The 12,447-nt window shown below is 36.9% G+C and overlaps 1 protein-coding gene across 1 annotated transcript; it reads right to left on the bottom strand.

Moving 5' to 3' along the window:
* Positions 1–1,766: 1,766 nt before the first annotated feature.
* Positions 1,767–11,759, bottom strand: LOC114636179 (vomeronasal type-2 receptor 116-like; the record flags this gene model as incomplete). The annotated part of the gene is made up of 6 exons (XM_028784419.1): positions 11,652–11,759; positions 10,777–11,136; positions 9,606–10,412; positions 4,500–4,724; positions 3,186–3,309; positions 1,767–1,930 (listed from the first exon to the last, which is right to left on the bottom strand). Coding segments are annotated over exons 1-6 (1,788 nt in total), but the record flags the coding sequence as incomplete, so codon positions are not given.
* Between the last annotated feature and the right edge of the window lie 688 nt (positions 11,760–12,447).

Genomic DNA, 12,447 nt, shown 5'->3' with positions numbered 1-12,447 from the left:
CACACAACAGTTGAATTTTGTACTTCCAACCAAGTGTGCTAGATCATTCCCAATCAAAGATGGAAAATTCTGTAAACTTCTAGTGACCAGTACATGAGGCAGGCATGCTAATTGTCTTAAGCTGCCACACATTCATACAAGGCTCCTGTGAGTTCAGGAACCAGCCACAGGATCACTGATTGTCAGTTAGAAACAGATTTGTCACCTCACATCTAGGATAACAATGCAGATTAGGCCCATGAGATGACATATTCAATTCAGAAAACCCTCCTTATTGTGAATGTGGGTAAGAGAAAGGTGAACATCTGGGTCAACAATGTTGGGAGGAACCTTACTAGTAGGAGGAGTGGATAGAGACTGCATCAGGGTTAACATGCATCTGAATGAGTGTGTCTAGCATCTACAAGATTAAAAGAGTTAGTTAATGCTGATCTTTTACTGAGGGAGATCTCAGAGCATACTGAAGAAGACATTCTTCCAGTGCTTTGTTCTTGTGAAGATCCTTAGAAAGAATCTCATTACTGAGAGTGAAAGTGAATGAGAGAGTCAATCTGTGGGACAAGAAACCTTGCCCATTTCCAGCCTGGTTCTGTAATATCAAGGATGAAAGGAATCTACTATCGCCTGATGTTCACGTGAGCACGGGTGCCAGGTCTTGTCCTACAGAACCTAACACATCTGGTTTTCTACTCCTCACTTAATCTGGAATCTCTATCTGATGTCCTCATATACGTTTATTATGTCAGGAGTCATAACAGGACAAGCTGAATACTAGCAGGTGATCTTCCTGAGATGGTGTGCTTCAGATTATTATATAATCTGCTACAGGTTCACTCTTATTAGGGAAGGCCAAAAGAGAATTCATTTTAGGAAAGATTCCTGTTATTAATATGCTTTTCTTGTTATTATTAAACATAGATAACCATCTCTAAGCAATAGTTCACCTCTTGGGAAGAGATCTCTGCAAATCTATGAAGATATACTATCCTGTAGTGATGCTATATAGACAAGTTGATGACTTCTTAAGTCTTAACCATGATCCCATAAGAATTCTTAAAATTATATCTGTGATTATGAAGTTGTTAGATAGTGGGACTGTTATTATGTGCTTTTCTGATAGTCAAAACTGCAATGAGAACTCTGCCAGACCCCTGAGTGTCATCAGTTAGTTGCCCTTAGATAGTAACCAGACTCTCTCCTGCTCAGAGCACATTCCAATAAGGTTGTAAAACAATTAACCAAAGGTCACTAAAAGGGAACTCACAATCTATTGTAGGTGCTAGGGCAGAAGAGAAAATATTGCCTGGGTTTATCTATACAAAACTTCACTAATTTCTTAGTTATAATTTTAAACCTTCAGTGAACCTGTGGAGCTAGACAGGTGATAGATGTTTAGCTAGATGATTGCTCCTAATGGATATGCATGTATAAACATTCTCTGTTGTAAACTTCTATTTCAAATTATGATTTGACTTTTAATGTGAACTTGTGATGAACTTTGTAACATGTGATCATGTACTCTGAAAGATGTATCAGTACTGAAGAAAAAGACAAGGTAGTAGAGTAGTCATAGATGTAGAGGTTCCTTAGGAGCTGTTCGTCCCTTCCTTTCCTTTTCCCCTGCTTAGAATTTTTCCTTTGTTAGAGTGTTTTCCTTTCCCACACTTAGGACCTTTCTACTTTTCCCCTTAGACAGCTTTCATAGGAAACTTTTTACACTTAGTAATAAACTCGATAATAACTTCTCTAAGTGCTTCTAAAGTGAGGAGTACTAGAACCGTGAGCACAGAGAAGCACAGGGCCATGCAGGCAAGAGCCATCCCCACTGGATCTTCATAAGCCAGAAATGATATAGCTCTTTGCAGGCAGTGGGTTTGCTGTAGGTTGGCATACTTATCATCTGGACACTTTACACACTGCTCCATATCTGCTGGTGAAAAACAAACCTTCAGAAGATGTCATAATTATGTACTTAATAACTGAGTACTTGGATTACTCAGAGGATACCCCCAAAAATATTTTCTTCTTGAACATTTATTTCTTTCCTTATTGCTGTAGGGACCAGTAACTTAAGGCTGCTCTGTACTATCCTATGCTTGGTGATGAAACAACATACCATCATAGGGAATGGATGAGAAAAATTACTTATTAGTTAAACACACAACTGGTGGGAGGGCAAACTTATGTGACCATTATACTAATGCCTTAGTTTCTATTGCTTTAACAAAACAGCTAGTCAATAGAAACATATGAGAAACGTGTTGATTTCTCTGTATACCTTGGTCAGAGACAATTGAAAGACGTCAAGACAAAAACATGGATGCAGGCCCCAATTAGAGTTCTCTAGAAGAATTTCAGGGATTTTGGATGAGCAGAGACAAATGGAAAGGCCACCCAATAACAGGCCCAACTTGAGATCCATCCCATTGGCAAACACCATTCCCTGAGACTATTAATGGTACTCTGTTATACTTGCAGGCAGGAGTCTAGCATGGCTATCATCTTAGAGGCTCTATGCAGCAACTTACTGAAATAGATGCAGACACCAATAGTCAAACTTTGGATGGTGCTTAGGGACTATTATGGAAGAACAAGAGCAAGGACTTCAGCCCCTAAAGGGATAGGATCTCTACAGGAAGGTCAATAGAGTCAACTAACCTGGACCCTTAGGGCTCTTGGAGACAGAACCTCCTACCAAACAACATACACAGGCTGAACATAGGTCTCCCTGCACATATGTAGCAGACACTCAGCTCGGTATTCATGTGAGCCCTGAACACCTGGAGCAGGGGACTGTCCCAAAAGCTGATCCCTGTATGTAAGATATGTATATCTATCTGGGCTGCCCTATATGAACTCAGTGGGAGCAGAAGCACCTAGTCTCAAACAGAAGTGCCAATGTGAGGGGAATAATATAAAAATGAAATGGTTACAAATGATTCTCCCCCTAAAAGTTTTCTGCAAAATATAAAATCACCAACCATCATACTGGGAGAAAAATATTTTTGTAGAAGATATTGCAGGTTATTGGCAGGCTCCCAAAATGTTGATATCATTCAAAAGATTAAATTCTGAAACACACAGATTTTAGGTCTTTCATTTCTATCTAGGCCATTTTACATTTCTACTTTGGAAAGAGACGATACTGGAATTCAGCAATTTTTTTTCTGCATGGAAGGATGTACCTGTCTCATTGGAAACTTCATTTTCTGGGCAATGGGCACAATCAAAGCAGCACTCCGCTGTTTGTTTCTGATAAATTTTCCTGAATCCAGCAGTGCATGTCACACTACACATGGAGGTGGGAACCTGAGGATATATATGAATATTTATGTATTCATCAAGTGTATGTATATGTATATATATATATATATATATATATATATATATATATATATATACATTTGTTACAAAATTTTTGATTTATATGTAGTTACATAATTTTTGATATATATGTTTATTTATATATTTAACAGATATTACTATATTTATTCCTCTGATAAATCACATATAAATTATAAATTTTAGGCACTTTATTATTTTGTATAAACCTCCAATACCTTGAATGTAACACAATATTTACTACATCATGTAATATTAAATGTGTAACAATTGTGTTGTACAGATTTAAGATTTTTCCTTTCTAAAGTGATTAAATGGAAACACAACATTTATGTGGCATCAATTTCTCTCAAATGATTTATATATAAAATAAGAAGGATACTGACTTGTGTGAGCAGATAAGGTAGGGTAGATCAAGAAAAAGTTCTTTGATGACTATGAATAAACCATGTCATAGACTCTCATAGAATTAAAGATTTTGTAAGTTTAAAACAAAGCCAGGAATGTGGAAATAATGACTATTTGCTATACTTTATTAGTCTATAATGATATTCAAAGAGTGTCACAGAATTTTATGGTTTATGTGTAGTTACAAAATTTTTATTATAAATATACACATATTTTAAATTTCATAAATGTGTTTCTGAATTGTGGGGTGAATAGACTTGTAGGTAGATTTGAGCATGAAATCCAGATACCTTAAACCCCTATGACCCAGATTCATAGGAAGTTGTGAGTTAGCAAATTTTCATGCTGTTAACTGAGGATGGACCATTTGCAAGGAAATTCTACTCAGCTATTAAAAACAATGACATCATAAATTTTGCAAGCAAATGGATGGAACTAGAAAATATCACCCCGAGTAAGGCAACCCAGAACTAAAATGACATATATGGCATTGTTAACTAGATTTTATCCAAAAGTTCAGAATAGGCAGCATTCAACTCACAGAGCATATGAAGAATAACAAGAAGGAAGGCCCAAGTGTGGATGCTTCAATCCCACTTAGAAAAGGGAACAAAATAATCATGGAAGGCAGAGTGAGAGAGGGACCTGGGTGGAATAGGGAAGGGGGAGAAAAAATGGTGTCTCAGCTTTGGTGTCTCATATTTTAAAATTTAGGTATATTCAAACAATGAAAACTGTGGTACACACACCGATGTTCCTCCTGTGGCCCACTCCAAGTCTTCAGATATGTGAAGTTGTTGACTCTGTGGGAGACAAGGAAAATAGCTTCCTATTTTTACTTTTATTCCAAGGCCTTGTGGAAAATTCCAAATGTTGAAAATGTCATACTCTGCACACTGATTTTCCCTGTGATCCATGTTCACCAGTTCTCCAACAGGGTTAGTAAATACCCTGGTCTTTAGCAAGGAAGCCACCTAAATGAGATGCATCATTAGATGATTATATACTTATATCAAATAAGGCAATACAAAATTGAGAATGTCCTCTAATTTTTAATGGCTTCCAGGGAAGACAGATATATTAAATTTATCCCATATAGTAAGATACAATATGCCTCATGGGTAATTAAAGATGCTTACCAAATAAAGAGTAACATTGTGTGTGTGTGTGTATGAACACATTTGGAGAAATAATTTTTAAAAATGAAACCATGTATGTGAGAATGAGTGGGCAGTCTGAATATCTGGAAGTTGTGGAAACAAAGAGTGGTAGTGAGTCATTCACGTACATACAGTTTGCATATATTAAATAAACATATTCTTAAGAAAATGTGTTGTCTTTATCATTTATGTTTTTTTTAAAGTTACTTTAAATGTCAAACTATTAATCACAGCAAATGTACCAATTCCTTAGGAAATTATTCTAATCAAGTCATCAAATAAGGCTTTATGATAAAACTTTTTGCTCCAAATTTATTTTTTGTTTTGTTTTTTATTATTGGATATTTTATTTATTTACATTTTAGATGTTATCCCCTTTTTCCATTTCCCCTCACTCCCCTTATTCCATCCCCCCTCCTGATACTTCTATGAGGATGTGGTCCTACCCATCCACCAACTTCTCCCTCCTCAACCTCGAATTCCCTCACACTAGGGCATCCAGCCTTCATGAGACCAAGGACTTCCTCTCCTACCAATGCCTGAAAAGGCCATCCTCCACTACACATACAGCTGGACCCATGAGTCCCTCCAAGCTTGTTCCCAGGCTGGCTGTTTAGACCTTGGGAGCTTTGGTTGGTTGGTATTGTCGCTCATCCAATGGGGATGCGAGCCCCTTCAGCCCCTTCAGTCTTCTCTCTACCTCTTTGATTGGGTACAACATGATCAGTTCAATGATTAGCTGTGAGCATCCGCCTCTGGCAGAGACTCTCAGGAGACAGGTATATCAGGTTTCAGTGAGCATGCACTTCCTGACATCCTCAACCATGCCTGGATATGGTGACTGCACATGGGCAAGATTCCTGGATCTGGCAGTCTCCAGACGGCCCCTCCACCAGTCTCTGCTCCACACTTTGTTTCCTTACTTACTCCCCTGAGTATTTTTTACTCCTTCCATGAAGGACCAAAGCACCTACACGTTGGTCTTCGTTCTTCTTGAGCTTCATGTGGTACTGGAATATTTTGGGCTAATATCCACTTATCAGTGAGTGCATTCCATGTGTGTTCTTTGTCACTGGGTCACCTCACTCAGGATGATATTTTCTAGATCCATCTATTTGACTACGAATTTCGTGAATTCACTGTTTTTAATAGCTGAATAGTACTCCATTGTGTAAATGTACCATATTTTCTGTATCCATTCTTCTGTTGAAGGACATCTGGGATCTTTCCAGCTTCTGGTTATTATAACTAAGACAGCTATGAACATAGGGAAGCATGTGCCCTTGTTATATGTTGGAGTATCTTTTGGGTATATGCCCAGGAGTGGTAAAGCTGGATCCTCAGGTATTACTATGTGCAGTTTTCTGAGGAACTACCAGACTGATTTCTAGAATGGTTCTATCAGCTTACAACGCCACCAACAGTGGAGGAGTGTTCCTCTTTCTCTACATCCTTGATAGCATCTGTTATCACCTGAGTTTTTGATCTTAGCCATTTTGACTGATGTGAGGTGGAATCTCAGGGTTGTTTTGATATGAATTTGCCTGATGCCTAAAGATGTTGAACATTTCTTAGGTGCATTTCCATCCTTTGAGTTCCCTCGGTTGATTATTCTTTGTTGAGCTATGTATCCCATTTTTAATAGGGTTATATTATTGTCTGGAATCTAACTTCTTCAGTTCATTTTATATATTAGGTATCAGCCCTCTATGAGATGTAGGATTGGTAAAGATCTTTTTCCAATCTGTTGGTTGCCATTTTGTCCTATTGGCAATATCCTATGCCTTACAGAAGCTTTGCAGTTTTATGAGGTCTCACTTGTCAATTCTCTATCTTAGAGAAAGAGTCATTGGTTTTCTCTTCTGGATCTCTTCTGCTGTGTCCATGTAATCAAGGCTCTTCTCCACTTACTCTTCTATTTGTTTCAGTGTATCTGGTTTATGTGGAGGTCCTTGATCCACTTGGATTTGAGCTTTGTAAAAGGAGATAAGAATGGGTCAATTTGAATTCTTCTACATATTGACTTCCAGTTGAACCAGCACCATTTTTTGAAAGTGCTATGTTTTTTCCACTGGATGGTTTTAGCACCTTTGTCAAAGATCAAATGACCATATAGATATGGGGGTTCATTTATGCATCTTAAATTCTATGCCATTGATCTTACCTATTTGTATGAATATCATGCACTTTTTATCACTATTGCTCTGTACTACAGCTTGTGGTCAGGGACAGTGATTCTCCCTGAAGATCTTTTATTGTTGAGAATAGTTTTTACTATCCTGGGTCTTTTGATATTCCAAATGAATTTGCAAATTGCTCTTGCTATCTCTATGAAGGATTGAGTTGCAATTTTGATGGGGATTGGATTGAATCTGTTGATTGCTTTTTACAAGATGGCCATTTTTACTATATTGTTGCTGCCAATACTTGAACATAGGAGATATTTCCATGTTTTGGATTCTTTTTTGATTTCTTTCTCCAGAGACTTGAAATTCTTGTCATATAGATCTTTTACTTGCTTGGTTAAAGGCACAAAAGGTATTTTATATTATTTCTGAAGGTTGTCATATCCCTAATTTCTTTCTCAGCCTGTTAGTCCTTTGAGTAAGGGAAGACTATTTATTCAAGCTAATTTTTTATCCAGCCACTTTTCTGAATGTTTTTTTTTTTTAAAATCAGGTTTAAGAGTTCTCTGGTTGCAGCTTTGGGGTCATTTAACTATACTACCTTAACATCTGCATATAATAATATTTTTACTTCTTTCTTTCCAATTTGTATCCTTTTGTCCTCCTTTTGTTGTCTAATTGCTTTGGCTAGAGCATACAGTACTATACTGAATAGGTAGGAATAGAGTGGGTAGCATTGTCTAGTCCCTGACTTTAGTAGGATTGCTGTAAGTTTTTCTCTATTTAGTTTGATGTTGGCCACTGGTTTGCAGTATATTGCTTTTACTATGTTTAGGTATGGGCCTTTAATTCCTAATCTTTCCAAGACTTTGACCCTGAAGTAGTGTTGACTTGTGTCAAATGCTTTCTCAGAATCTAGTGAGATGATCTTGTGGCTTTTTTCTTTGATATTGCTTCTATAGAGGATTTCACTGACCTCTTTCCATATTTTGAACCATCCCTGAATTCCATGGATAAAGCCTACTTGATTATGTTGGATGATTTTTTTTTTTTGAGATGTTCTTTGATTTGGTGTGTGGGAATTTTTTGTGGTATTTTTGTGTCGATATTAATAAGGGAGATTGGTCTGAAGTTCTCTTTCTTTGTCGGATCTTTCTGTGGTTTAGGTATGAACATAATTGTGGTTTTATAGAAGGGATTGTGTAGTGGTCCTTTTACTTTGTGGAATAATTTGAAGAGAATTGGTATTAGGTCTTCTTGGAAGGTCTGATAAAATTGTTCACTAAATACATCTCATCTTGGATTTTTTTTTTGATTGGGAGACTTTTAATAACTGCTTCTATATATTTAGGGGATATAGGATTGGTTAGGTGGTTTATTTGATCTTGATTTAACTTTGATACCTGATATCTGTCTAGAAAATTGTCCATTTCATCCAGATTTTCCAATTTTGTTGAGTATAGGCTTTTGGAATGATTTTTTGAATTTCCTCAGTTTCTGTTGTTATGTCTTCCTATTCAGTCCTAATTTTATTATCTTGGATACTGTCTCTGTGCCCTCTGGTTTGTGTCACAAAGGTTTTACATATCTTCTTGATTTTCTCAAAGAACCAGCTCCTGGTTCTGTTGATTCTTTGTATAATTCCTTTTCTTTCTACATGGTTGATTTCAGCTCTGAGTTTGATTATTTCCTGTTGTCAATATTTCTTGGGTGTATTTGCTTCTCTTTGTTCTAGAGCTTACAGGTGTGCTGTCAAGCTTCTAGGGTATGCTCTCTCCAGGTTCTTTGTGTAGGCACTTAGAGCTATGAGTATTCCTCTTAGCCCTGCTTTCCTTGTGTCCCAAAAGTGAGGTAATGTTGTTTCTTCAATTTCATTAAATTCTAAAAGGTCTTAAATTTCATCCTTTATTTCTTCTTTGACTAAGTTATCATTGAGTAGAGAGTTTTTCAGTTTCCACATGTACGTCAGCTTTCTGTTGTTTTTATTATTATTGAAGACCAGCCTTAGTCTTTGGTGATCTGATGGGATACATGGGATTATGTCAATCTTCTTATATCTGTCTAGGCCTGTTGCTGAGAAGAATGTATATTCTTTTGTTTTGTGATGAAATGTTCTATAGTTATTTGTTAAATCCATTAGGTTCATAACTTCTCTTAGTTTCACTGTGTCTCTGTTTAATTCTGTTTCCACTATCTGTCCATTTATGAGAGTACAGTGTTTAAGTCTCCCACTATTATTGTGTGAGGTGCAATGTGTGCTTTGAGTTTTAGTAAAGTTGTTTTATGAATATCAGTGCCCTTGCATTTGGAGCATAGATATTCAGAATTGAAAGTATATCTTGGTAGACTTTTCCTTTGACAAGAATGAACTGTCCTTCCTTATCTTTTTTGACAATGTTTGGTTGAAATTTGATTTTATTCAATATGAGGATGGTTACTATAGGGAGTTTTAAAGTGTAGAAATCTTTCCCCTGATAGAATATTCTCTAACAAATATATTTGAGTTTCTGAGGGCCACTTAAAAGATCACACTGAAAATCTAAGCATAATGAAATGTAAAAATTTTTACCTGTTGACAGTCATTGAATACTCCTTTGGATTCTTCAATTTGCTGAGATTCTACTTTTTGAAGAACAAGTTCATGGTAGGTGTGGGCCACAGCATACACAGCATTATACAAATTGTAACCTTCTTCACTCAGGGACATGTCAAATTTGTGCAGTGCTAACCATTCCTCTGTGTTGTTGAATATAAAATGATCCATCTTACTATTGCTGTTCTTAGAGATTGAACAATTAAAATAATTCCACTTGTCCCTAATCTGAGAAATATCTCTTGGATATATGGAAGTGTTTATTATTTGTACAAAATTGCTAAATTTAGCAATATCATTGTTGTGGTGTGCAAAAGTGAGAGTCCCATGGAAGAAATCAAGACTGAAATCTTTTCTATTTGTGATGACATCCCATTGTGAGGTTGTGATCCAGATTCTCTGAACTCCTAAATATGCCCATCTTCTAAAGCTGACTTCTAGGGTAGAGTTCATTTCACCATAAATGATAACAACCTTGGCTGATGATGCCATAATTTGTTTATCATATATCTTAGCCCTCGTCATGTATATCTGCATTGTTTCTGGGATCATGTTCACAAATGCTAAACAGATCCCATGCCTTTGCATTTCTTCTCTCAAGTCTGAGAGAAACTGAATGCCCTGGTCATCATCTGAGATGACCAGTCCTATCCAAGTCCATCTAAAATGAATCATCAAGGATGCCATAGCATGAGACAAACGTGTGTCCTTGGTTGCTACCTGATAGACATAGGGAAACTGGTCATGGTCACTCAAGTTAGGATTAAATGGTCCAAAGAAAACCTAGAGGACATAGAAAGATGATGAAACATCCTGTAAGGAATATGAATGTTAGAAAGTTTGGAGTTATATACAAGTAACATTACTCACATTTCAGAACTCCTATTGAGGATAGTAAGATTACACTATAAATACCATATATTATTCCTATTAGATTCTAGACTATTCCTGAGAAGTCACCACGTTATAAACACATACTTAACTGTTTTCTAAATGCATCAAAAATCTGATTATTTAATCCTTTATAATAAATGGATAACATATAAAAAAGGATACACACACAAACCTATGCCAAGCAAGTTTTCTCCCTAGGCACCTGTGAATAGAATAAAAAGGTGTTAATTCATCCAGTATCACACATTCTCACCTTTGGGATACTAGAATCAATTGCCATTTTTAAGGATGTTGTCCATAATGGTCCTATAAGTTCTACAGGACAGCTTCCTTGTAGTCCACATTCATAATTAATTAAATGCCAAGAATTATTTTGTGATAAGTAGTTTCTTTCCAGTTCTTCAAATGTAACTTCACACATGCCACCAGTGTTTGAGAATGCCAAAGACAAGTTCGGTAAAAGATAAGGATTCCTGTTGATCTCATCAGTAGCAAAAATCATTACTAGAAAAAACTGGGATCTTCCTTCTGGTATTCTAAAAGAACATAGAGGGATGATTGCGGAGAGTGCTAGGAACATGAAATTTTCTCTCCAATTGCAGTAAACTTCACACTAGGAGACACATATATGCCGATTTTTCTGAAATAAGCTTAAGAAATTAGTGATATTTAGAGATGAATAAACCTTAAGAATTCCCCCAAATCCATCACTCTTATATGATAATTTTTATATTTGTGACAATGTGTAAAGAGCTGTTTTATCTCTGAATGTCATACATGAACTAGATTACAATTCTATAAACTAAGGCTCCTACACAATAGTCTTCAAGTTCTAATTACACAGAACTAAGCATCTTTAAAATCTTGAAGTCTCCAAGTCAACTTCATCTTTACTGCTTCTAGTTTCAATGTCTAAGATTTACACATGATCTTCTGGGCTCTTCCAAAGGCTTTGTGTCACTTCTCCAGCCATGCCTTCTGTAGCACTCTAGTCTCTGGTAGACTTCACTCCACTGCTGCTGCTGTTCTTTGTAGACATTCCATGATACTGGCATCTTTAATACTATGGATTCCAGGAAGAAGAAAGCTTTGTCCTTTGCCCAAGAGAAATTATCCAATGTAGTCAACCTTCCACCCAGTCACTGGCTGGCCCACACAGGAGATAGTTCCATATGTAGTGTTCAGTGTTAGTCTCTGCTGCTGGTAGACCTGGTACATACTTGCAGATGTGGCCATGTCGGGCTTGGTGAGAGGGCTCTACTGTTGTACCCATGCATAAACCCTACTGCATCCACGATGGCCACTATGTTCAAGGGACCACTGGAAAATGGTAGATATAGCTGGGGACATGGCTGGTTTCCCACAGAATAGATCATCCTACCTACTTGATTACTGAATGTTTGCATAGCTGAACTTACCTTAAGATCAGTACTTACCTGGGACATAAGTATCTTTACATACTTTGCCCATTTTTGAGAGATCTATCCACATACTTCTCCCTTTTATGTCTTTCTCAACAATTTTCTAATTGTTTTCTTTCCAAGTCTGTGATGGTCAAGCCATACCACTGTTTACAGCTGATGATTCAATGAATAATCACACATTTCCAAACAAATGTATGAGGATGACTACTGCATGAAGCTCTGAACTGTGATGATTTCCCTTTACTGGTGTCTTTCAGGGTTATTCCAGGAACATGTCTTCATGCTGCAGTTGTTCATTTCTTGATTGGGCCTCCATAACAGGAAGAACCCGTAGTCAAACCAGAACCTAGTGATCAGTCATTTGATGATACGGCCTACACCAGGAAGCTCTAGGTGCATGTATGACAACAGAGAGCATGGTACAGGAATAGAAAACTGTAGGCATCTGGGAAAATTTTTATGTAACTTTCTTGTGCCTTGAGGACATGCTCAGGATGCTG

This window comes from Grammomys surdaster, unplaced genomic scaffold (genome assembly GCF_004785775.1).
Source record: "Grammomys surdaster isolate TR1022 unplaced genomic scaffold, NIH_TR_1.0 122826, whole genome shotgun sequence".
Classification (NCBI taxonomy): Eukaryota; Metazoa; Chordata; class Mammalia; order Rodentia; family Muridae; genus Grammomys; species Grammomys surdaster.
Note: the sequence above shows the minus strand (reverse complement) of the source record. Positions and strands in the feature narration are given on the sequence as shown.